Raw genomic sequence first — 24,641 nt, 5'->3', positions numbered from 1 at the left:
GGCTATTGCCGCGATGGTTCCTTTGAAAGGGCACAGCCGATTTCCTTCCTCATTCTTCATTAATCAGAGCTTGAGATCCGTCTGTAACTACCATATTACCGAAGGGGCACGAGATGGTGTCTTTGAAGAGATCACGGGTGATTTCCTTCCCCATCGTTTCATAAGCCGAGCTTGTGCTTCGTGTCTGAAGACTGCGCCCTCAGCGGGTCTTTAAACTCTAATCTTCCTTACTTCTTTTCAACGGGACGTTCCTTCCTTCTTTTAATCACCATGTATGACCGCTGGACGAAACACCATGACAAGGAGACAAAGAAACTAACCAAAAAAGTAGAACGACGTGGATTCATCACTACTCTCACTGGGCAATCTGAAATTCAGTATTTTTTGGGACTGTCATGATTGACGCTAACACATTATGCTTGTAAGGGCCACATCGTCATACGAGCATGCTTCCGCAGTCTCCTGACGAGGATACAGGACATCGTCAAAATGAAGTGCCGCGGAAGCTGTCTGAGGGGCTGTTTATACTGCATGACAACGCCCCACATGATAAAGTCACACGTGCAGCTTCTTTGGGGTATAAAATCTTACATCATCCCGCCCCCCTCCCCCATATTCTCCTGAGATGTCAAACTGTCACGTTCGCAGTTGGCATTAGGTGTCGTATGAAACATTTGATATGTAATATTTGTTTTTGAAGACTGTACCTACACACTGCAAAAACGCAGTTGCAAATATCTACCGAAAGACTGGCGAAAATATGCCTGACAACTCTTAGGACGGATACGCTGTGTATAAATACGAATATTTGAGCTATGTAGGAATGTGGCAGGTGCCAATCGCAGTTTAACATCTACATCGCTAATGATGTAACATCCTGGACTGAAGATAGCTTCCCTCTCAATATACAGTTCGAAAACTATAAATATGTTAACACTCTAGGCTGAAGATCAAGTTAGAGTTCAAGAAAGTGAGACTAAATTTTAAATGGATGGTCAAAGCAGTACCAGACAGTTTCTGATTACACCTTTGAAATTGATTTTAACGCGAAAACTAAAGTAACAGGTGTCCTGCGAAAAGTTCCTGTACGATCAGGTATCGTCACCTATGGGAATGTTCTCACGAATATAAATTTTCGAATACCTTGGGTATAAAATACTTGTAAGGCAGGCAACTATTTAATTAATTAGACAGATACCTATCGGAAATAACGCGGAGCGGTTGCAACATCTGTCAAAGGAAAGGATAGAAAAGGAAATAAAGGAAATTTCAACAAGATGATTGTTCAATAGCAGTAACTGCGCAACTGTTCAGTAGTGGAACTCCACTGTCAAATGATTAGTACTATGTTAATTAACCCTGTTTTACTATAACAAGACAAAACCATAACATCCAGTTTAGGTACGACATTAGTCTGAATCTGTTACGGCTGAGACTTAGTGCGATACACAGTATAGTCATTCTCCAGAAATAATACTGTCCAGAGCTAAGTCCGTTACGGACGTCAGCGAGCTGTTACGGCTGCTCAGTCCGGAACCGCGTGACCGCTACGGTCGCAGGTTCGAATCCTGCCTCGGGCATGGATGTGTGTGATGTCCTTAGGTTAGTTAGGTTTAAGTAGTTCTAAGTTCTAGCGGACTGATGACCACAGATGTTAAGTCCCATAGTGCTCAGAGCCATTTTGTTACGGCTGCAACGACTGATGTACCTACTGAGTGATGACATCTGATGAAGATTGTAGAATGCTGATTCAAGGACAAGACAAGACTGCTGCTAACGCTCTGGAGCACTAGTACAAAATAGCCGCTCAGATTGATACTAGGAATCTGTGTGAATAGTTGCAGCTGCTGAGTGGTATCACACTTCCAGTCATTGATTTCTCGGGCGGAGTGATGTCATCTACCTGCAACATTACAGCACATGACGGAGACGTGCAAAACACTACATCTGCCTCTAGCACAGTCTGAGAAAGACTGTTAAAGTTCTCACTACTTTGGCTTTACCTTCATGAAGGCCAGACCCTCATGTGACAGGGGTTGTGACATGTGGCACACATTCCGCCACGTCTAAGGGGTAGAGACGAAGCTTCTTCTTTTTCGGATGCTGCTGTCGTTGCTGCATGAGGTCCACCTCCATCCTGGCCTTCGCACCATCACAGCTGGTTTCTGAGTCTATCAGTTCTGGTGGTGTCAGGGCATCTGTGCTGGTAGGCTGCTCTGATTCTGTGGTTTCCCCTTCGTTTACAAGGTAGAAGAGTCCCCACCTGAAACTGAAACAGGCCTGTAATTCCTGGAATGAGACAAAGTATCAAGTCGTGGTTGGAACTGATCCACATGTTTGTGTCATATATCCTCTCCTGCCATCAGTGTGACATACATCACACTACACAGGCGACGGACCACAGCCCCAGTATACCACTTCTCCTTCCATACCATATCTTAGAATAGGACACATTGGCAACCACCACAAAAGCATTCTTCCGAAGCCACTGGCAATGGTGCTACTCCAAGGATCAGGTGCAATAAGAATGTTCAGCATCTTAATGGTAGATGTGTCCTGATGGGAAAAACTACTGTAAGGAGAAGCAAACACCAACAAGGCCGTCTCTTAATTGTATTCAGTAGTGAGTTTTATTTTGAGCCTTGAAAGTCCAAACAAAGTGTTCTAGGAACCATTTTGACTCTGGACGAAATGGCATGCTACGAATATTCTGAATTCCTTGAGTAGTGCAGAGAAACTCAAATTTTTAAGCAGTGAACTGGGCGTCATTATCTGCAACAATAGCTGTTGGGAGACATTTCGCTCTGAAGATCTGTTTCAGGATGCAGACCGTTTGGGATTCCCCTGTCCTGCTCAGCCTTTCGACGTAAGGATAGATAGTGTGCGCATCCACAACAATAAGCCAATCAGTTCCCAGAAATAGTCCAGTGTAGAGGATATGGAGTCGAATCCAGTGTTTCATTTCCTGTGACTAAGGAAAATTAGATTTCAGTGGTGAGTGTGGTGTCGACCATAGAGTTATGTATATGGATTTGTTTTGCTGCATTATGAACCGTGAAACCCAGTTGCTGAGAGACATGAACTCCCATTATTTTGGTCGGTGTTTGTGATGGCGTCTGCAGCAGCATTGCCTGCAGATGTTTGTTTTTATATAGGGAAATCATTATACTATGACCTTTGGTTTTGATCGGCTGATCAGTATAACTCGCAGCCCTGAAATTCGATCAGCCGTGGAGAGCCAATAAAGTTATTAGTAGCACTATTTATTATCTCAATTTGAAATCGCGCATTTCGTCAATTGAATCCAACATCGTCCAAAACTGCTTTAGTACCTAGAGAAATGATAATACGAATACTGTCTTCGACGTCATCTTCTATCCAGCCATCCATCTATCTAGTCACCCATGCAAGTAGAGTACATGACAGGGTGACGTTGGTTCTGTAGAAAAACCACTGACTTTTGCCTCTCTTTTCGACAATGTAGACACTTCATATTTTTGTCATAACATCAGAGTCTATCATGAGTAATGAAACACCGAGTACGAAACTTCGCTTTGGATGGCTAATTTCCAACAAATTTCGATTTGTTGTCCTTTGGAAAGATGGAACTACCCGATACAGTTTGGTGGGTTCTGCCTTCAGTCTATCCTCACAAGTGAGAGATTTGTTGGCACTATGAAAGTCTGTCTTAAGAACCTCGTTACTCCGTGAGGGAAAGCCTACTCTGTTTCCTTTGTTTGTTGAAAATCTAAATAACAGATAAAGATTTTTCCAGCTTGCCTAACGTCATTCCGCATCCCTGCGTCTAGTGCATTAACAGTAAGTACATTTATAAACAGTGTATCGGCATAAGAAACATTACGCCGTGATTTCCCTGCTTTAATTTATAATCCCTAGTGAAACGTTGGAGTATAGCTACCCATTCCCTGAAATAAGCCCTGTGAAACTTGCGGCGTACGCTGCCAATAGAATCTTACTTTCAAAATATTCAGTCATTTGTCCTTCACTTCGGCATAAGCTAACACATATGAGTTTTCTCACAGAAACAGTTGTTGCACCAATCCATTGATACGAGTACCAGCATTGGATATTAAAAAATGCACATTAGGTTACGTCTCCTGTTATGCAGTGTGTCGTGAAGTGTTGCCCCACTCTGGCAATGTAGCTGGACCACGTTTCCTTTGCAGCATCATATATGTGGTATGCTGGCGGCGTGTGCTATACTTACTCTTTTTCCGTTGGCGCCATTCATCTAGCCTTAATAGTAGCTTGTCATAGATAGAACTAATGCTTCCTCCCCTGTGTTGTCTATAGTGATAACAGAGCACGCTTCTTCATCAGTGTCATGTTTGGCTGTCCCTAACAGCTTAGGGGTGAGTTGTGGCTGCTGGTGACAAATACTGATCAAAAATTTTCCTTCATCACCTAAAATTCTTAGATCGTTAATGGCATGTAGATTTCCTTTGTGAGCATGCAGTTGACAAAAACGTCTCGATTGATGACCGAGACTCGTATCATTGATAATGACGCTGGTGCATCTGTGTGGTGACGAGGGGAACGTCTGCAATCAGCAATAATCATCTGCTGTTGACCAGTGTGAATAGGACTGTTTTGATGTCTGATGTCTTGCAGGGTAACAGTTGTTGAATACTAGTTTTCTTTCTCTGCAGTAATGCACAGTGTGGTCAGCATATCCAGAGTGAAAACTGGATTGACATGTTCTCCTCTGGCCTTAATGTATCTGTACTTGGTGGAGAAAATGGTTACGCCTGCTTGGTCGGATGCTGGGTTCTTGTTAGACGGTGTCCGAGTTGGCCGAGTCCATTCTTCAGGGCGCATTTCAGTCATGGTGGACGAGATGACAAAGAGTGATCCACCTGTTCTTCAATACTCTCTTATTTCCTGACTGTGGGATTGACGTTAATGGCCACTATCTCTTGTGTACTTGGTCCAGAAGCTCTGGCTGGCATAAAGTGCTGTGTCCTTTCTCTTTCAACCTAGCTTATGAGTGAAGCGAGGTCATGGTTGTCTTCCACAATTTCCACATGAACCACAAAAGGGTAGTCAGTCATACCTCATTCATCAGGTCTTTTCCGTTCCATTTCCTCGATACCCTGGCACCAGTTGATGAATTCTTCTGTTGTTAGGATATCATTTACCAGAGAAAGCTTCTGCAACTCATTTCATCAAATGGCAGATGTCAGGTTCTCTCTTTTTCAGATTAACAACGTTGCAAAAGACCAAAACATTCTATTTGTGTGCATGTGTAGTTTCACCATGACGCTAGGCCCCATTCTTTAGCTGTTTTTCTGATAAACTGACTTGCTGTTGACTGTCACGAAATTTTTTCTTGAGTTGAATGAAAACTCTACATCATGAAATTCATTGCTAAAAGTTTTTCATTCCTTTATATCTTACCTTAATACTATCATCTTTAAAAAATTGATAATCCCAGCCACTAATTAATTTCATGTAACTGTCTCGTAAAATAATCTTAAATCTATTATCAAGCTCTATAAAAATGCTTTCTTCGTGTGTAGTATTCAAACATTCAAAACCAGTACCGCAACATATTAAAATTGTTAGTGTTGCTGAGTTTCTTCAGTAGAAACTCCATTTATATAGCGAAAATTTTTATTAATATAAAATTTAAACCAGACACTCAAAATTTATGAAATTATTTGATCAGATAATAACCATATGGCAATGTATCCATTTTATTTTCTAAAACATGTTTTTTATTGTCATGTGGCCTAAGTGCCTTTTTATTTATTTTGTGAGTGAGTAAATTTTATGTTTAATGCTTCATATTAAATTCACAGCTTTGTATTGTTCTCTGTTGTGAAATGTACAATCTTTATAATCTTCTATACATATTTTATGTTTAACAACACATTTCTTAACTTCTTTATAATTTTTATCTTTTTTGTCACCAACATTGTAAGCATACATTTTTGCCCTTAAACCACAAAACTACTGCTTTGTTTGCCCTCTACATTATACCTTCATTTTCCTAAAACATTCTTGTTTACTTGGGAAATGTGTATATTATCTGGTGGAAAGTTACTAGAATGAAATCTGTAAATCATCGATTTCATATATATATATATATATATATATATATATATATATATATATATATATATATATATATATATATATATATATATATATATATATATATATATATATGTTGAACATAATTTCTGTTTTATTGATATGGATTGCAGCAAGATTATCATTAAATATTGTTCTCCTTTTGAAGTTAAGCTTTGATACAAGGCTATTACACTTATCTCCATCTGAAACTAATTTTAAATCTACTCTATTTCTTATGTTCTCCATTACCTAACCAAAAATATAATTATTTACTAAATTACACAAACATTTTTCGAAATCATTCTTTGCTTCCATTCTCATATCTTTGTTAAATCTGCACATTTATTCAAACAATCATATTTTGTTTAAATTGCAAAACTCTGTGTTTATTTGTTATCCTCAGTCCTAGAGACCCATACAGTTTAAGATTTCTATAGAGAACTACATAATTATGCTTGTCTTCTTCATCACTTATTTCACATTTAGTTTATTGTAAAATTCTTCTCTTCGTGGAATCTGTGTTCCTTCAGATTTTCTCCAGCTATTCATGTAATCATATTGACAGACACCTTGTGTATTGTATATTGTGTATTAAACCAGGGACCTAGAAGTGACGTAGAGGATTCGTTCCACCATAGCCCTCAGTGGTTCACAACCCCACAACAGGCCACAGCAGTCCACCTACCTCACCACTGCCCCACACAGAACCCAGGGTTATTGTGCCATTTGGCCCCTAGTCCCCCCGCCCACCAATCCCAGGAAGTCTCATACCAGATGAGTATAACCCTAAAATGTTTGTATGGTAGAGTAATTATGGTATACACATATGTGGAGACAATACATGTGCAGCAATCGCCGACATAGTGTAACTGAGGTGGAATAAGGAAAACCATCCTGCATTTGCTGAGGTAGATGGAAAACCACCTTTCAAACCATTCACAGACTGGCCTGCACATTGCACCTCGACACTAATCTGCCAGGCAGATCTTTGATGGGGACCGGCATGCCTTGTCGCTCGTGAAGAAGCTCGTTATTCTGTGCAGCTAGCCGGGTGGACTTGAGAGACACCTTTCTTGATTACTAGATTGAATAGAATTTGTGGAAACAATTTTTTAAATATTTTCCGTTTATTTCTTTTTAAAATTTAATAAAAGTCTTTCAAGGCTTGAATATATAAATTTACACATCTCAATAAACCTCATATTCAAATTTTCTGTCTTATTTCCATTGTTTGTTATTAAGTGATTCCCATTCTATAATAACCAAGTTCTTTTACAAACCAATGAGAATCATATCATGAGAGACTGTAAACAAATTGGAAGAAAAACTTGAATATTTTAGGTTTATATTACAATTCAAACATAACAGATCTATAGATTTTTCATAATGATATCTACATAATGAGCATATATTAGAACTGTATGTCTTGTTTGTTCTTCAGACATTAATCATCTCATTTCTTCAATTTCAGAATAAGTTCTTACAATTTCTTCATTTTTCATACATTCAATAATTTTTCTTTACAATTGGAGCAAACACTTATCAGAAATAAGTTTCACTCCTTCATGCTTTGTAATTTGACTCGAATCAAACATACATAAATTTCTGATAAAACAGTAGTGTGAATTACCTCTATTCTTAAGATAAAGGAGATTAACATGTTTTTTTCATTTTGTTATTTTCCGTCAAATGAATAAATATTAATAGTTACATTAAATATATTCTTTTTCTTATATTATCAGCCTCTGCAGGAAATTCAAAATTCTGAAGTTTTTGATTAAGACAAAGAGCAACATTTTTATATTTTGTGGTCCTATCCACATTTTTATTTACTGGGTATAATTCTCATTTGATAGACCACAGAAAAGCTTTTTGATTATTATTTTTTACAATAATACAGACTTCCTCATTTTTCATTGTTTCTGGTGACTCAGTATAAGACAATCCCTTAATGGAATGCATCTATTAATTCCTAATTGCAAGAAAATAGTTCTATTTAATTACCAACTATTTCCTTGTGTTTGAAAATTAGACATTTGTGATTAAATATTTTGTTTACCATTCTTAAATTTTTAAGTAATTCTCTCTTTTACATTTATTCTACAGTTTTGAGTTAGAAATCTAAATTCCAAAATATTCCCACATGCATGCATTCTGTACACAAATAAGTTTAAAATTTAATTTCAACTGTTGATGTATTTTTTAGAGAATATTTCATAGTTTTCATAATTTTTGGTTTTGAAACATTTAAGAAGCAAGTTTAAATTGTTCTTGAAATTTATAGTTAGTGGTCTGTAGCAAATACTTTAGCAGTTGGTTAATCTCTACTTGTTCTTCTGCTGCTTAAATTCTGAAATACTTCAGTAGAAAAAGAAACTATTTTTTCTGGTGATTTACTTTCATTATTTTGAAAATTGTAAAAATCGTATCCAACTTTAGAATAAAATAATAGTTTCCAAAGATTTCTACTCTGATGTCTATTAAGAAATGTAATTAGATCAGCTTTATTTAATTTAATACATCGAATTAAATTATTACTTCTATAATAACCACAAAGTGAGGAAGTCATGAATTGGTCCATTTTAGTCTCTTATTTAATATAAAGATTTTTTGTTAAGGGCTTTTAAAAAGCCCCAACCAAATTACTGATTTCGTGTATTCTAAAGTACATGTTGCATATTTACTTGTATGTTTGTCTGTACACAATGGATTTGGGTAAAGTAATCTAAATCTTTATGACAATCAACACCTTCTTTTGTGTGTTGCTGGTCTCAGTCTTTTGTTCATCATTTGTACAGAATCATTTTTTCCACAAACAGAAGGAATTCTTTTACTGTTGTAAGGTCTTATATGGTATTCCTTTAAACATTGCCTGCTCATTGTTGTTATAAGAACATACAGAATCATTTTTTCCACGAACATATGAATGCTTTTACGCTTGTAAAGTCTTATAGGGTATTTCTTTATACATTGCCTACACTTTGTTCTGTAACCATATTTTGTGTGTTTCTGTTGAGTAATATTGTGAGTTGACTTCTCAGTTTTACAGTATTTACATGACTTCCATTAATATAGCAAATTTTTTATGAACTTTAAAAATGTATTTGTTCTCGATTTTGCAATGTATTTTTAAGAGGAGCCGGAACGATCCATCTTAATTTTAGCAAGTAGAAGGAACAATTTTTCTAAACCCATTAAACATATTGCTCTGAAATTTGGACTACATGTTCAGTGAATATTTCTCTACAAAGTTATAATGCCATGTTAAGAAATATTTATTGGTTTTTGTTTCAGAATTTTTTAAAACAGATGCTCATTTTTTTCTCTAAAATTTTGCACTTTTTCTTCTATAATTCTTGAATTATACAATATGTTTTTACAATTTCTTATAAAAATGAAGGTAAAGAAGTAAACAATATTGTTTATAAATTTCATTGATATACTGTTAGCAGTTTTTGAGAAAATGTTCCTCAAAAATGAAAATTTTAAAATTATGGAAAATGGCTTCCGAAGTTTTTTAATACATTCCTGTCCCATATGAAGGATTATCAGCATCATCTTCTTTTTGCAGTGTTAGTTTTCTTTTCACTGGTCTTTTCTTCCCTTTTGCTGCATGTTGTTGGCTTTTGCCTCTTCTTACTGCACCTCTTAGTCTTTCTTCATCAAGTAGGCACATTGTGGAAATGGTGTTGTGTCCGGGTTGGAAACCTAAACGTTTCAGCACATCACATTTCATAATGTTTCCTTCACTGTATGTTGCCACTGCATCATACACTCCAAAATGCAATGTTTTTATCTGTACAAACACTCTTTTGGGAATTCAAATCCAAATTAAGTTACTTACACTTGCATTTAGATTTTCTGTTTTCCTGTGTAAACACTTTTCCAATAAACCTGGCTGTGATAAATCTCTGAATATGGGCTTAATTACATCAATTACAGAATTTGGCAAACTGTTTTTATGGGCATATTCCTTTCCTGATTGGTACTTACACCTTGAGTCATCACCTGTGGGGCACGGTGCATGTTGTGGGTGCACATTTGTTGATGGAGTAAGAAAAAATAATGCCCATACTGCTCTCCTCATATGCTCAATGCTTCCTGTATTTTAACTAATTGCACACCCATAATACCTCTGCAATCTATAAATTGCTTCATTTGTCAATCTTCCTTGGAGGAGTCTTACCATCACTAAGCTTCTGGGATCTTAATGTCTGGTTTATTTTGTGCAAGCGAGCCCCCATGCACTTCTGCACATGTCCAATGAACTCCTGTTTTTTAATGTGAATTTCATTGCCATAATGTTTGAGTTCCTCTACAGCTTTATATTCCTGAGAATCACCATCTCCTAGTTAGTTCGTGTACCATACATTATACCACTCCTTTCATCTGGAAAATATTACTTTCACTCCCTCCACTTCTATCGCTCGACTCATGCCATGAAAATTTGCTTCACAACTTTTAATACGTTCATCCTTGGTATTGCTCTTACATCTAAAATGTTTTGAGAGGATAGCAACGTGAATTACTTTGCAGCTGTGTCCACTGGTAGCTGTCACAACTCCATTTAGAGATTTATGACCTCTACATTGCCATTATCCATCTAAACCAGCAATTAAATCTCTACAATTCCCTTTATCTGTCACAGTTTCTCCAACTGCTTTCTTCATTGTAGCTTGAGAAATATCTTCAGCAGAAGATCCCACCAACTCATTATAAAATCCAAACTTGGTTGGTAGTTTTGGCAAGTTCATAATTCCACATAACACTGTCCCTGCAGCACTGCCCATGCCAATGCAACGCAAGCCATACATTAACCTAACATTTATATCATACACCTTCTGTCCACTATTACCACTATGAGGAATACTGTTAGAATTAGAAAACGAAACTTCTGGATCACACTTGTTACACTTCAATAACATTTTACATGCAAAAACAAATGTGTGAAGTTATTTTCAATTCCAGTCCTCTTTCTTTGCAAACTTGGCATAATACGTTATGTTTCAAAATATTAGAGATCAAGGGAATGTTACTTATTTCATTCACATAGTTACTGTCACTTTCATAGTTATCAAATTTTTCTTTGCTGTCACAAAATTTCTTACTGGAAGAACTTCTATCACATTCATTTGGAGTAGTCAGTGAAGCAGTCTGGGCAGCACCTCCCTTCGAAACAACAAAAGATTTCTTCTTCTATTCATTGTGACTTTTCTTAAACACTCGACTGCTGTAATGAGGCATATTGATATCCACAAACCAAATACGTAAAACAGGTATGAGCAAAATTCGTCAAATACGCAAAATTGAACAGCTAAACAACACAAACCAAACTCCACAAGTCAACACACACGGTATAGAGTTTACGTTTACCGATAGAAACAGTTACTTGTCACAGAGATAAAGCCATACAACGTTGGAAAACAAAACACTGTCTAATTCCGCAAAGATACCCTTTTTCCAGCCAGCGAGCGGCACTGTCAGAGGTGACACACCAAGTCGCTTCAACTGTTTATGTGGTGCGCCAACTTTGCAGCAATAAAAAACACACTTAGAATTCGTTAGAGGGGTGGAACTTGATTTGTGTTATGCAGAAGATTCCAATAATTTTATAATGAAAAAAGCCCAAAAAAGGTTAATTTTGTCATGTTCTTCGTTCTGGCTCCCCTTAATACAGTTGTTACCTCAGGAATTAATGTTCATTTACTGCAATCAGTACCAAGTAGTGACAAATCTCTTGTACCAGCTCTAACTCCATTAAAGCACTCAATGCAGAATTCGTTCCACTAGGCATTCCTGGAAATTTTCAAGTTGTAACTCTTTTTGTTTTACATTTAAAATCGCATTCATTTAGCTCCACATAGGAAAGTTCATTATCGAATAAATGTGTTCACCTTTTGTAAGCATTGACTACACCATTTAATAAATAATTTTTTGATAATCCCATACTAGATATCCTGAAATTGAGGATATTCTGAAATTAATTGCAATTTATATGTATTGTATCATCAACAAATAACAAAACTTCACCACAATGTCTTTGATATACTCCATCTATTTTTTATAAATCTTGATGTAAGAATGGTAACCAGTTAGTTATTAAACTTCCTGGCAGATTAAAACTGTGTGCCCGAGCGAGACTCGAACTCGGGACCTTTGCCTTTCATGGGGCAAGTGCTCTACCATTTGAGCTACCGAAGCACGACTCACGCTCAGTACTCACAGCTTTACTTCTGCCAGTATCTTGTCTCCTACCTTCCAAACTTTACAGAAGTTCTCCTGCGAACCTTGCAGTACTAGCAGTCCTGAAAGAAAAGATACTGTGGAGACATGGCTTAGCCACAGCCTGGAGGATGTTTCCAGAATGAGATTTTCACTCTGCAGCAGAGTGTACGCTGATATGAAACTTCCTGGAAGATTAAAACTGTGTGCCCGACCGAGACTCGAAATCGGGACCCGAGTTCTAGTCTCGGTCGGGCACACAGTTTTAATCTGCCAGGAAATTTCATATCAGCGCACACTCCACTGCGGAGTGAAAATCTCATTCCAGTTAGTTATTAATTATGTTTTCACATCTTTACCTATCGACATCCACTTCTGATAAAAATATATAAACATCCATCTGTAAGTAGTAAGTGATCAACATGCTTCCATGATTCAGTCTGTTCAGATGACATACTGGTACAGTTTGTGGTATAATTCATTGTGTTGATGTTATTGCAGCATATGAGCTGTGAATAGCATTAATAGCACCTTGAGTAAATACTAATTTTGAATCATTATGGCAAGAATACATTAGTGCTCCATAATCATCACTGTGTTCTAGACCTAATGAATGACCAATTTCATGAACTAGAACTTCAGATAGACTTGATTTAGCTTATGGCATGTTCCCATCGATCTCCAAATACCACAAATATTTGTTATCTATATGCATTTCCACTGGATCATTTCTGATATCTGTAAAAAATTCACCAACATTACCTTTTCCGGGTAGGTGTTTTGAACAATGGCGACAACATATCTCGCAACTATGTACTCGTTTTTTATTTGTTATTTAAATATTGTTATCCTTATGAAAACCGAATGTCAATATAGTTCTGCTATAATTGAAATGTTGCCTTTGTTGTATGGAATACCTTCCTGGTTGCATATATGTAATGCCATTTTATATGTTTGTCATTGCATTTATACATATTGGTTCTATAGTCAGTATTTATATCTCTTAAACCACTTATAGGTTTATTTATAAAGTATAGAGTCTCCTCACTTAACTCAGCATTTATTTCAGGGTTGTGTGTGTCCTGAAACATCATTAATGCTTATCTCAATACAACATCAATCGCTTCAGGTTTTTCCCCTGTTGTTGGAATATTCAAAAAATCATTTAAACATGTTATTGCTGACTCCTATCGTCTCCAGTTACTATTTAGACAGACAATAAATGTAGATGTTTCTTGATTTATATATAATTAAAAATTTTATATCTCATAAAAATTATTTTTATTAAATGGAGTCAGTCACAGAGCTCTTCAACAACAAGATTACATATAATAAAAAGCAAGTGTTTATGATCATTGATGACAAAAGAAATCCATGGTATTAGGCAGAAGATGTAGCTGAGATATTAGAATAAAACCAAATAAATGAAGCATTTAAAAACAGTGATGATGAAGATAACATAGTTTAAAATTCAGAAAGATTGGGACAGATTAAAATGAAATGAAGAATCAACTATTTTTATCAATGAAGTAGACCTCTATTCTTTAATTTTAAAATCACAAAAGGGAGAAGCCAAACAATTAAAAAAATGGGCTATGTATGATATACTGCTATCAGTTCATAAACATGGAGAGTATAAAAGAAAAGAAATGTATTAAAGTGTAGTTGCTCACTTAGAAAATTTAAATAATGTTAAAGATGAAGGAATCAGAATGAGAGATGACATATAGAACATTTAATTGAATTGGTTGATAATGTTGTAGAAATAGTACAAGAGAGAAACAGAGGAACAGGTACACTATTACCTCCTGTTGATCCTCAACTAGTCCATCAGAATTTGAGAGAAACTTTTATTCATTTCAAAATATTTGTTATAAGCTTTGGGCATAATTGTTTTGTCATTATAGTGCATAGAAGAAGTTTGAAAAGGCGAATGTATAGAACTGGGGATAAGCATCCATATTGTGAAGAAATGTTTAAACTTAATTATGATCCCAATTCAGTGAATTTATTTGCAAGAATGAAATTAACTTCATGAATTGTTTGATTCCACAATTACTTCAATATTTTTCATGAGTAAACACAAGAATAACTGATGAATGCCATAATATATCCTTATCAGTTATAACAATTTCTCATCCTGCAAATTTTTTAACAATACTTCTACACACTGGACAAGAACAATGATCTACTAACCACTTACCAAAACATTCTTTATGAAATGAATAATTATTTTGTTTTTACATGTTGATTATTTTGATCAGTTAAGGATATAGAACAATCTTCATCTGTAGTAGATTATATTACATAATGTTTTCTTTATTTTTCTTATCAATTATTCATATAAATTTCGAAAGCTTAAAACATTATCCCAGTTAACTTTATTCTAAATCCCATTATAAAATCTTGAGACATTTTTTGTTCAACTCTCATATTATCCCATTTTAACTTGTTTTGAAATTCTCTTATAAATTCTTCAGAAATGTTTTGTGACAATTGTATAGTCTGTCAGTCAAATTTGTTATGAAATTATCTCATAAAATTTTCTAACAACTGTTTCCATCTGATATTGGATACCATTCTATTTTGTCTTCAAATTCTCATATAAAATATGCAGAAACTGTTTGCTTGACTGATAGAGCACACCAGCCTAATGTGTCCTGAAATTTTTATATGAAGTTTTCAAACAATTTTTGTCACTTTGATATTCCTTCCTAGTTTATTTTGTATTGTAATATCTGCTACAAAATTTTGTTAGTTTTTGATATCTTTATATATGGCAGCAATTTACTTTATCCTGAAATTCTTTTGTAAATCTTCACAAATTTTTTAATATGTTAATATATAAGTCCAGTCTAATTTATCTTTAAATTCTCTCTTGAAATATGTTCAATCAAATTAAGGAAATGAATTTTTCTTTATTATGTAATTAATACCATTTTCTCCAAATATTTCATGTGTTAAATACAATTCATATAATCATACAAAATTTAAATTTTTTGACATAATGTGAATCATTCATGTACGTTGTTCTTCCTTAGCATTTCACTCACTCACATCATTGTTACTGTTGTTATTGCTAATATTCTATTATTGTTACTGCTAATAAGTTGGTGCTTTGTCATTTTAGAATAACTTTCTTTTCCTTGTTGTTTTGCTCTAGCTTCTAATGTGCTTACTTTTAGCCTCTCCATTTATGTTTGTGAACAAAAATATAAAACTATCTGATTCCAGAAAAGGGATATTTTTGTTAAGAAATGTAAATGTTTTTTAAATGGAGCCAGTTCCAGGTACAGCTAATAATGAATCATCATTATTGTTATTCAGGAGAAAAACTATCATGTAAAGTTAGGTTTTGATTCAAACGTATTTGGATTTCTTTAGTTGAAAAGAAAAATGTTTTTTAATATTTCTTTATAGTATTCCAGAGGAAATATCATCTGAAGAATTTATAATGTTCAAAAATGTGGTGTCAACTAATGATATTTTATACTTCATTTATGAAGTTTTTCAGGTGGTCAAAATTTGTGCACTGACAATTATGTAGATTTTCATGGTCATTAAATAAATTATGAGAATGTTGTACAGAAAAATTATATCAAATTTGATGCAATAACATCGCATTGAATGACTACCCATTTCTTGAAGAAAAATTGACCACAAATTTTAGTTGTTGCTTGCCTGATTTTATAGCATACATAAACAATAAATATATCTTTTCCATTTAGACTGTAAAAATAATTCACATTCTCAGTTGTTAATTGATCTTTGAATGTGGATAATCATCATCAGGGTAACAAACAGATATAAAATATGAAATTGTTAATTTTCTTATTCATATTGTATTTTGTTAATGACAGGAAAACAAATTGATTAAATGGAATGAATTCCAACCACATCGGCTTCAGAAAAATAGTAGGATTGTTCAAACAGTAACTGATGAAGAGACTAATCCATGGTTTAAAGCTAAGGATGTTGTAAAAACTTTAGAATATAATCAAATACATAGGGAATTTATGTATATTGAAGCAGATAACAAAAAAAATTTTGAAAATTCATGACCAGTCATCTTGGCCAATCTGTCTTATAATGAAAATAATACCACATTCATTAATAAACCTCATGCAAGAGGGTGAGTGCCAATCCCCCCTTAACACACAATGAAAGATAATCACTGTATTTAACAATGGATCTTGTCTGAAGTCTTTAACCCTTCAACTGCTCTGTACGTGTTAATGCATGCACCTTTGTACCTGTCCCTGTGTGCTCTGAATGTGTTTATGTGCACCACCAAGTCTTCTACCTACACGTAGAGACGCTCAGAATACCAGGTAGAAGGACTGGTGGCACATGTTTATGTGCACCTCCAGGTCTTCTACCTACACGTAGAGATGCTCAGAATACCAGGTAGAAGGACTGGTGGCACATGTAAACATGTTCAGAGCACACAGGGACAGGTACAAAGGCGCATGCGTTAACGCATCCGGAACAGTTTAAGGGTTCATTTTACGGTCTAAAAAAGAAGAACCCAAACAGTTCATAACAGCATAAAAATGAATACAGAAATGTGAGTTGGTGTTGGGTTGGGTTGTTTGGGGGAGGAGACCAGACAGCAAGGTCATCAGTCTCATCAGATTAGGGAAGGGCGTATAAGGAAGTTGGCTGTACCCCTTCGAAAGAGCCATCCTTGCATATGCCTGGAGTGATTTAGGGAAATCACAGATACGAAGGGGGGTATTTAAACCCTTAAGTTTTAATGAAAAACATATATTATATATACTTAATTTTTATTAAAAAATAAAAAGTATAGTAATGATAATTTTACATTGAATGAAGGAAATTCCAAGCACATCCACCCTGATGAATTAATTTCTGAATTGTTAATAAAAAGAAGTTCTTGTGATAATTGACATAAAGGATAATCAGTGGTTTAAAGCTAAAGATGCTACTGAAATATTTTAATATGAGAAACCTCCAAATGCTATGAAATCACATGTAGATGATGAAAATGTGGTATATTTTTCTGATTTTAAAAAGGTCCTTTTAAAATGTACATTCTCAAACAATATTTATCAGTGAATCTGGACAATACAAGCTGAGGTTTAGATGAAATATACCTCTTGTTGAAAAGTTTACTAAATGGGTAACTAAAGAAGTTTTAGCTTCAGGTAGAAAACACTGTCAAAATGAACTTCAATGAACAATTGAAAACTTACAAGAACAAATTGAGGCTTTAGAAACTGATAAAGAAATGGCTGTTGTGTGATGAATAAAAGGAGAGAAGAAATCACAAAATTAAAAAGACAAGGGGAAGTGCTTGTAGAACAAAAAATTGAATTTCAACCACATGTAACTTTACCAATGAAAGATATTAATTTGAGAAATATGTTTGCTATTCTAGGATTATTTGATTGTGAATATGAGTAACACACCTTCAAATGGTGAAGATATAGTAAGAATAGAATACAATCCTTACTCAGTCAACTTGTACAATAAAATGAAATAGGAATTGAAATAAAATATTAATTTTTACAGAAATTACTTTTAATTTATTAATGGATATACTGAGCAACAACTTTTACAAGACATAAGAAATCTTGTATAGAATTATTTTATTTTTATTTATGCAACTGTTATTCAATTATCAAATCCCAAACATTTAACAAAATGTTTATCACATTTCTTTTTCAAAATTGATTCAACAAGTTAAACATCACGATATTTTGTTTTCTGTAATTCTTACTCAAAAAATTGCTTCAGTATCTTCCAATTTATATGTATCTAGATTAGAATGAATTACATCTTCAATTTCAAACATTTCCGTTAACCGACTTGTTGTGCATCCTTTTTCAAAAATTCTTTTAATTTTACTAATTCCAACTTAATCGCCTATTTTAAATTATGCTTTATCCTGAGATACTTCTATTGGCTTCATTTTTTAGTACCATATGTTTTGTAATATTTAGAAACTAAATCTATCCATTTATAATCACCTTGTGGAGCAAATTTTTTCCACATTTGTTCTTCGAATGTTCTGTTAAATGTTTCTACTACAGATGCTTTTAATTCTGTAAAATTGGGTAGTGATTAATATTATATTTTTTCATCATTTCTGTAAATTCTTGATTACAAAATTCCTTATCATTATCTCTTTTTTCATTTCTTGTTGTCCATTTTTTAAATATTTTTTCAAAATCATCAGTTTTTTTTCTGCAAGTTTTGCAGGAGAGCTTCAGTGAAGTCTGGAAAGTAGGAGACGAGGTACTGGCGGAATTAAAGCTGTGAGGACGGGGCGTCAGTCATGCTTGGGTAGCTCAGATGGTAGAGCACTTGCCTACGAAAGGCAAAGTTCCCGAGTTCGAGTCTCGATCCGGCACACAGTTTTAATCTGCCAGGAAGTTTCGTGTCAGCGCACACTCCGCTGCAGAGTGAAAATGTCATTCTAGAAACTTCCTCTAGGCTGTGGCTAAGCCATGTCTCAGCAATATCCTTTCTTCCAGGAGTGCTAGTTCTGCAAGGTTCGCAGGAGAGCTTCTTTGATGTTCGGAAAGTAGGAGACGAAGTACTGGTGGAATGAAATATGTGAGGACGAGGCGTGAGTCGTGCTTGGGTAGCTCAGATGGTAAAGCACTTGCCCGCAAAAGGCAAAGGTCTCATGTTCGAGTCTCGATCCGGCACACAGTTTTAATCAGCCAGGAAGTTTGTGATATCAGCGTACACACCGCTGCACAGTGAAAATCTCATTCAGACCTCCTGTCTAAAGGTTTACTCTGCATTACACTACGTTGTTGTCCACCTCGATAGGTGAGTGGCGCCGACACAGTAAATCAAAATGTTTGGTCAGAGGGTTAGCTGCCCTCTGTAAGAAAAAAAATTGTGACTGAATGGATCAACAAAGAACTACAGCGTGTGTCATGGGACGTCCACCCCGAACAAATACAACGAACAAAATGAGAGTTAAAAAAAAAGTGGTCAGCACGACGGAATGCCATGCAAAGAGACGCAGGTTCGATTCCCGGCGCAGTCAGAGATTTTTTCCACTCAGGCACTGAGTGTTGTGTTGTCCTCATCATAATCTCATTCCCATCGACATGCAAGTCGCCGAAGTGGCGTCAACTAAAAAGACCTGCAGCAGGCCACCGGTCTACCAGACACGAGGCCCTAGCCACATGATATTTCATTTTCACTACGTTGTTGTTACTGCACTTAACGCTGCCATAGCCACAAGTAAGGAGACCTCAAATAGATCTGTATCATCACACTTTGGCGCTACAGTTAGCATATTTATATATCTTTCTTTGTTTTTACGAATCTGTTCTCTATAAACAAGGATACTATTGTAAACTGCAATCTTGTCGTCCAGAATAATTAAGTACCAGGAATAAACCCCTATTGCTGTTATGGAGTTGGTTTGCTTGCTTACTGCAGCTATACAGCCTTGTCGCAGGTCCACATACGATCAGGCAACAGCTACGAAAAGGATGTTGACCGTAGAGACTAGGATCAACTTTCAACAATTTCTAATTAGAAATACGATACTTCAGTACGATAATGATGTGTGGCAATATTTATATTCACTTGTACTGATCTGTCTGTGAACTCTAGTCTAGTAATGAATCCAGTGAACAGTGAGCAACTAGTAGAATGTGTAGCTGGGCTTTTCCAGGCGGCGACTGATACTGTCGAACTAATTGTTGAGACCCTTGTCTCAGCGGAGCCGTGTACCTGCATAGATCTGCGGTTGGCGGTGTTCACTTGGTCACTTGGGAACTATTTGCGTCGTGTAAGGCTGAAGCACAATAGAGTCCGTGTTGTGCGCACCGCCCATGGTGTCTGACCACAACAATGTTGTGCCCCCCCCCCCCCCCACCCTCGGAGGCTGGCCAACCAGTGAGGCGCCCTCTCTCTGTCTGGCGGACACAGCGCCTTTCATTGGATACTGAATGCCATTAAAAGGTATTTCATTCCAATGAAGCAGAAATGTTGCTTCTGTTCCAGTAAATGCGTCTTTCATTTACTGAAACACTTTCGAAATATTAAGGGTAATACGCTGATAAGTCAAAACATTATGAGCACTGCCCACCGTGATGTTAAATGCCGCCTGGTTGTGTTGCTTGCACGTGGCGCAGTCACAGAAGTACGTAAACAGAGCAGACACGGACGGGAGAGCTCTCTAGCGGAAATATGGTATGAAAATGGAGAAATCCAATGAGAAAAGCGATACTGACACAGGGCAGATTTTTATTACGCGCAGCCTGTGAACGGGTGTCTCGAAAACGGCAAAGATGGTTCAACGTTCATGTGCTATTATGAGCATCTTGGGTAATAGGTGGAAGGACAGTGAAAATACCACTAGGCGTTAAATGATTGGACGTCCGTGACTCTTCACAGAACGTGCGGTTCGGAGGCTTGACTGCTCTGTAAAGTAGGGTAGATAGTGATCTGTGGCATCTCTGCCGAAACAGTCAAAACTGGTGCACGCACAAGTGTTTCGGAGCGCACAGTTCATCGTACATTATTGAAGATGGAACCACTACTACGTGTTCACGTGTTGACCCAACGACAGCGTCAATTACGATTGCAGTGGGCACGAAATCGTTGGGATTCGACTGTTGATCAGTGAAAACGTGTAGGCTCTTTGTGTGAATGACATATTTTCTACAGTAAGTCAATGGTCCGAATCCCGTTACTGAGGTGCACGGAGGCTCGAAACGTGCAGCGCGCCGTGGACGAAGCGTGGCGGGAGCGCTATTAGCTATGGCAGATATTCTCCTGCGCTTGCATGGCACCTGTGATAATAATCGAAGACATACATGCTGACAGCTGCGAACCATCTCCATCCCTTCATGCTTGATGTCTTCCCCGACGGCAGTGCCATCTTTCAGCTGTATAATTGTCCTTGTCTAGGAAGCAGAAACGGGCTACAGTGGTTTGAGGGGTATTAACATGAGGTCACGTTGATGTCCCAGCGACCAAATTCGCCTAATGAACATCCTACTCAACATATGTGGATCTTCTTGGGACGTCATCACCGCGTATACAAATCACGAATTACATGACCTGTGCGTAGGCATCTATCGCCACATACCTCCACGAACCTACTGACAAACTATCGGATCCCTGATACACAGAATCAGTGATGTATTTCAATCCAAAGACGGACAAACAGCTATTAAGCAGGTGTTCATAATGTTCTGACTCATTAGTGTGTTGAGTTGCGCTCTACCAAAACTACAGTCTGGTAGTTTTGTTATAAATGACGTAGTAGATGGTAGGATTACCGGTATTATTGATAGAACTGGGAGGCAAAGAAACATAAACCAACGTTTAAGAGAGAAAATGGGAGCCGACGACGTCTGTTTGTATTTTTGTCTGTTTAGTTATTTGTTCCCCAAATAATTAGTACCGCACATTACCCAGAGATAGTCCTCTGTGTATTATATGTATATCCGTATTGAATATAAATTGCGGTTTATAAGTGGTAAAAATTTGTTGATCGCGTAACTTCTGCCCTTTTATGTAACCAAAGCAATAACGTGCGAAGCAAGTGTAGTTTAAATGAACTAATGTAAAAGATTTATATAATTATTGTTGTTATTTTGTTCTCAATACAACATTTTTCACATGAACAAAGACAGCATTTCACTATTGTTATAAATGGAAAAATTGTTTATGACGAACAGAAACTTATTTCATACAAGTTCAAAGTGCTGAAGTGATATGTAATATATTTTTGTTTTGCTACTTTTTAGTTTACCTTTTTATTGAGTAAATTGCACTTTCTAGCGCTATATGATAAATTTGTATTATTTTCTTTGTTTTTATTACAACATCCCTCTTTTCAAGTTACAAGTAAACAATTTTCGAATAAAACTTGAATTAAATATAGAAAATTTCAATGTGCCGTAAATACTGTTTATTCTGAATTAACAGACAGGAGGTTAACTGTAGAACAAACATGTTCCATAGTTTACCCAGCCCTTTATATATGCTCACTCAGTTTCTAGACAATTCACCGCTTCCAGTTTTTAGGGGAATCTAGTGAGACACTGATCGCATATGTAAAGAAAGCGATCGTTATGAAGTACACCCGATTTGTATGCAGCACAGCCAACGTACAGGTAATGTAGGTACGATATTAAATGACCAAAAAAGAGAACTACCGCAGTCTACGCCTACTTATGATAATCTATGGTAGCCTACGATAGTTTTACAACTCTAGCAATATGACTTGGATTCCGATATGAATAGATGTAAGTTGAGATCAGTGATGAGGTAACAGTTAAAACTCGGACTTATGCAGAAACAGACACGAGCGCTGTTCAGGGTGTATGTTTCAACGAACAGGCCTCCAAGTTTCCTGTGTCGCCATTGAAGTTTTTCTTTTGCAGCTGTGTTGAGACCACATCCACAACCATGGCGATTATGGGAATCTAACCGGTAGCTACGATGTCACGAAGCAGCCACAACCCTGATTCGGAGCAGTCATCGTGTTGAGATGAAGTACGACAGTCGAGTGGATTGACACCGTGTGCGATGTTGGTTTATCTCACATCCTGTGTCCACTGAGAGTCTGTCTTCACTTTTTCCCAATCAAGCGCCGTAATTATTTATTTTAGCTAAAATCGTTAATTTATCAAAGTATATTATTTAAGGTTTACGAAATAAATTATTTCACTATTTTTATGTCTGTGTAGGATATGTTTACAAATATTGCCGTCAGACTTCGGAAACCAAAACATTATGCCTTGCTTCATTTTCTCTTACTGGAGATGGACGATGTTAGTGGAAACAGAAGACTAGGGAACATCCTGCAAGAACGTAGTTAACTAATTGAAAAATGAAAAATGCATGGTTGACGTCGTGTTTAAATGGAAATGGTGGATGCTGGAAGTAATAAAATCAGCGCACACTCACTTCAGAGTGAAAATTCATTGTGGAAATAACTCACCAGGCTGCGGCTAAGCCTTGTCTGCACAATATCCTTTCTTCCAGGAATTCTAGTCTGGCAAGGTATGCACGACAACTTCTTTGAAGTTTGGAAGGCAAGAGATGAGACACTGGCGGAAGTGAAGCTGTAAGGGGGAGTCGTGAGTCATTTCTGGATAGTTTAGTCGGTAGAGCACTTGTCCGTGAAAGGCAAAGGTCCCAGGTCCGAGTCCCTATTCGGATCACAGTTTTAATCGGACAGGAATTTCGAGTCACTGGTAGTCTATATTACCTAAGTTTCCAGCTGTCCATAGCTAAACAGAAATCCTTATCTGATATTGTGAGGTAGTGATGAAGTAGCCATTGAAATCACGTGAAAAATGGTTCAAGAGAAACTACATATATTAAATTTTCCTTTGTATCACACACCCAAAATGACAACAGTCCAGTAAAATTGTTTTCTTTCCTCGGCACGCAGCATAGCTCAGAATTCACAGTTCTTCCAACTCATTGTTAAACATGAACCGGATCAATCAGAGCGGTACACAAAAACTTGGTAAACTGGAATGGGATGAGACATTATTTGTCTAATTTTCACCGAAAGCTCAAATTTGTTCAGTGAAAATCAAGTGCGCCCCACGGTAACTTAAAAGTTCCGTCTCAGTTGGACCGAATCTTCTTTGTTATAGATGATAAGAATGATTCAGGTCTGGTATGCGGGCCACATCTGCCGCTTCCACCGGTTAAGGGAATCGGAGTGTTTACCTGTGGACACAATGTCAGTGACAAGATCAGAGGTTTTTCTCCGTTTTGCGATTGATGTCACTGTCGAGAAGCTCCGCTCAGTTCGTGTGTGCTCAAACGTGTTGAGGCGAATAATTTCTGTGTTGTTGCTCTTTGTTTTTCTGTTCTGCGTGTTCTTCGGTCTATTTGACATTAATAATGCCAAATTGGGGTTTCATCTCTGAAAACGGAGGTACTCTGGAGATGTACTAGTTTAAAATCTTTTATCCTACAAAAATTAAAATTTCACTGCACCACATACTTATCTTTGTAACAGAAGAAAAGGGGTTTCTGAAATAAATAATAAAAATTTTCTAAAAACTCGAAAATGTATGGTTAACACACTATATAGATTTCATCTACGAAGAAAAAAGTGGAGCAAAGGAAAGAAACAGAAAAAGGCTGTAGAGAAGTGAAATTAAATCGGTGCCATGCCTGAATTTTGGTTAGGTGTGACGATTAATCTCAAGCGACTATATAATTGTGCATGTGTCAGGTAATTGGAATTGTGACGTTTTCTTGTTACTTCACATCTGCGTGCAAAAATGTTAAACACTATTGATCACTGTGACTAGGCTGACCAGACGTCCCAGTTTTGCCAGGACAGT

General features: G+C 36.5%; 1 protein-coding gene across 1 annotated transcript in view; it reads left to right on the top strand.

The window, feature by feature from the left end:
* The window catches only part of LOC126260805 (uncharacterized), a 57,188-nt gene extending 34,181 nt beyond the window's left edge, over positions 1-23,007 (top strand). Inside the window, exon 5 of the mRNA XM_049958167.1 lies at positions 22,713-23,007. Coding sequence (XP_049814124.1) covers positions 22,713-22,758 — 46 coding nt within the window. The 3' untranslated portion in view covers positions 22,759-23,007. The remainder of the gene's footprint in view (positions 1-22,712) is intronic.
* Positions 23,008-24,641: the final 1,634 nt, after the last annotated feature.

This window comes from Schistocerca nitens, chromosome 5 (genome assembly GCF_023898315.1).
Source record: "Schistocerca nitens isolate TAMUIC-IGC-003100 chromosome 5, iqSchNite1.1, whole genome shotgun sequence".
Classification (NCBI taxonomy): domain Eukaryota; kingdom Metazoa; phylum Arthropoda; class Insecta; order Orthoptera; family Acrididae; genus Schistocerca; species Schistocerca nitens.
This window is presented reverse-complemented; position numbering and strand designations above follow the sequence as displayed.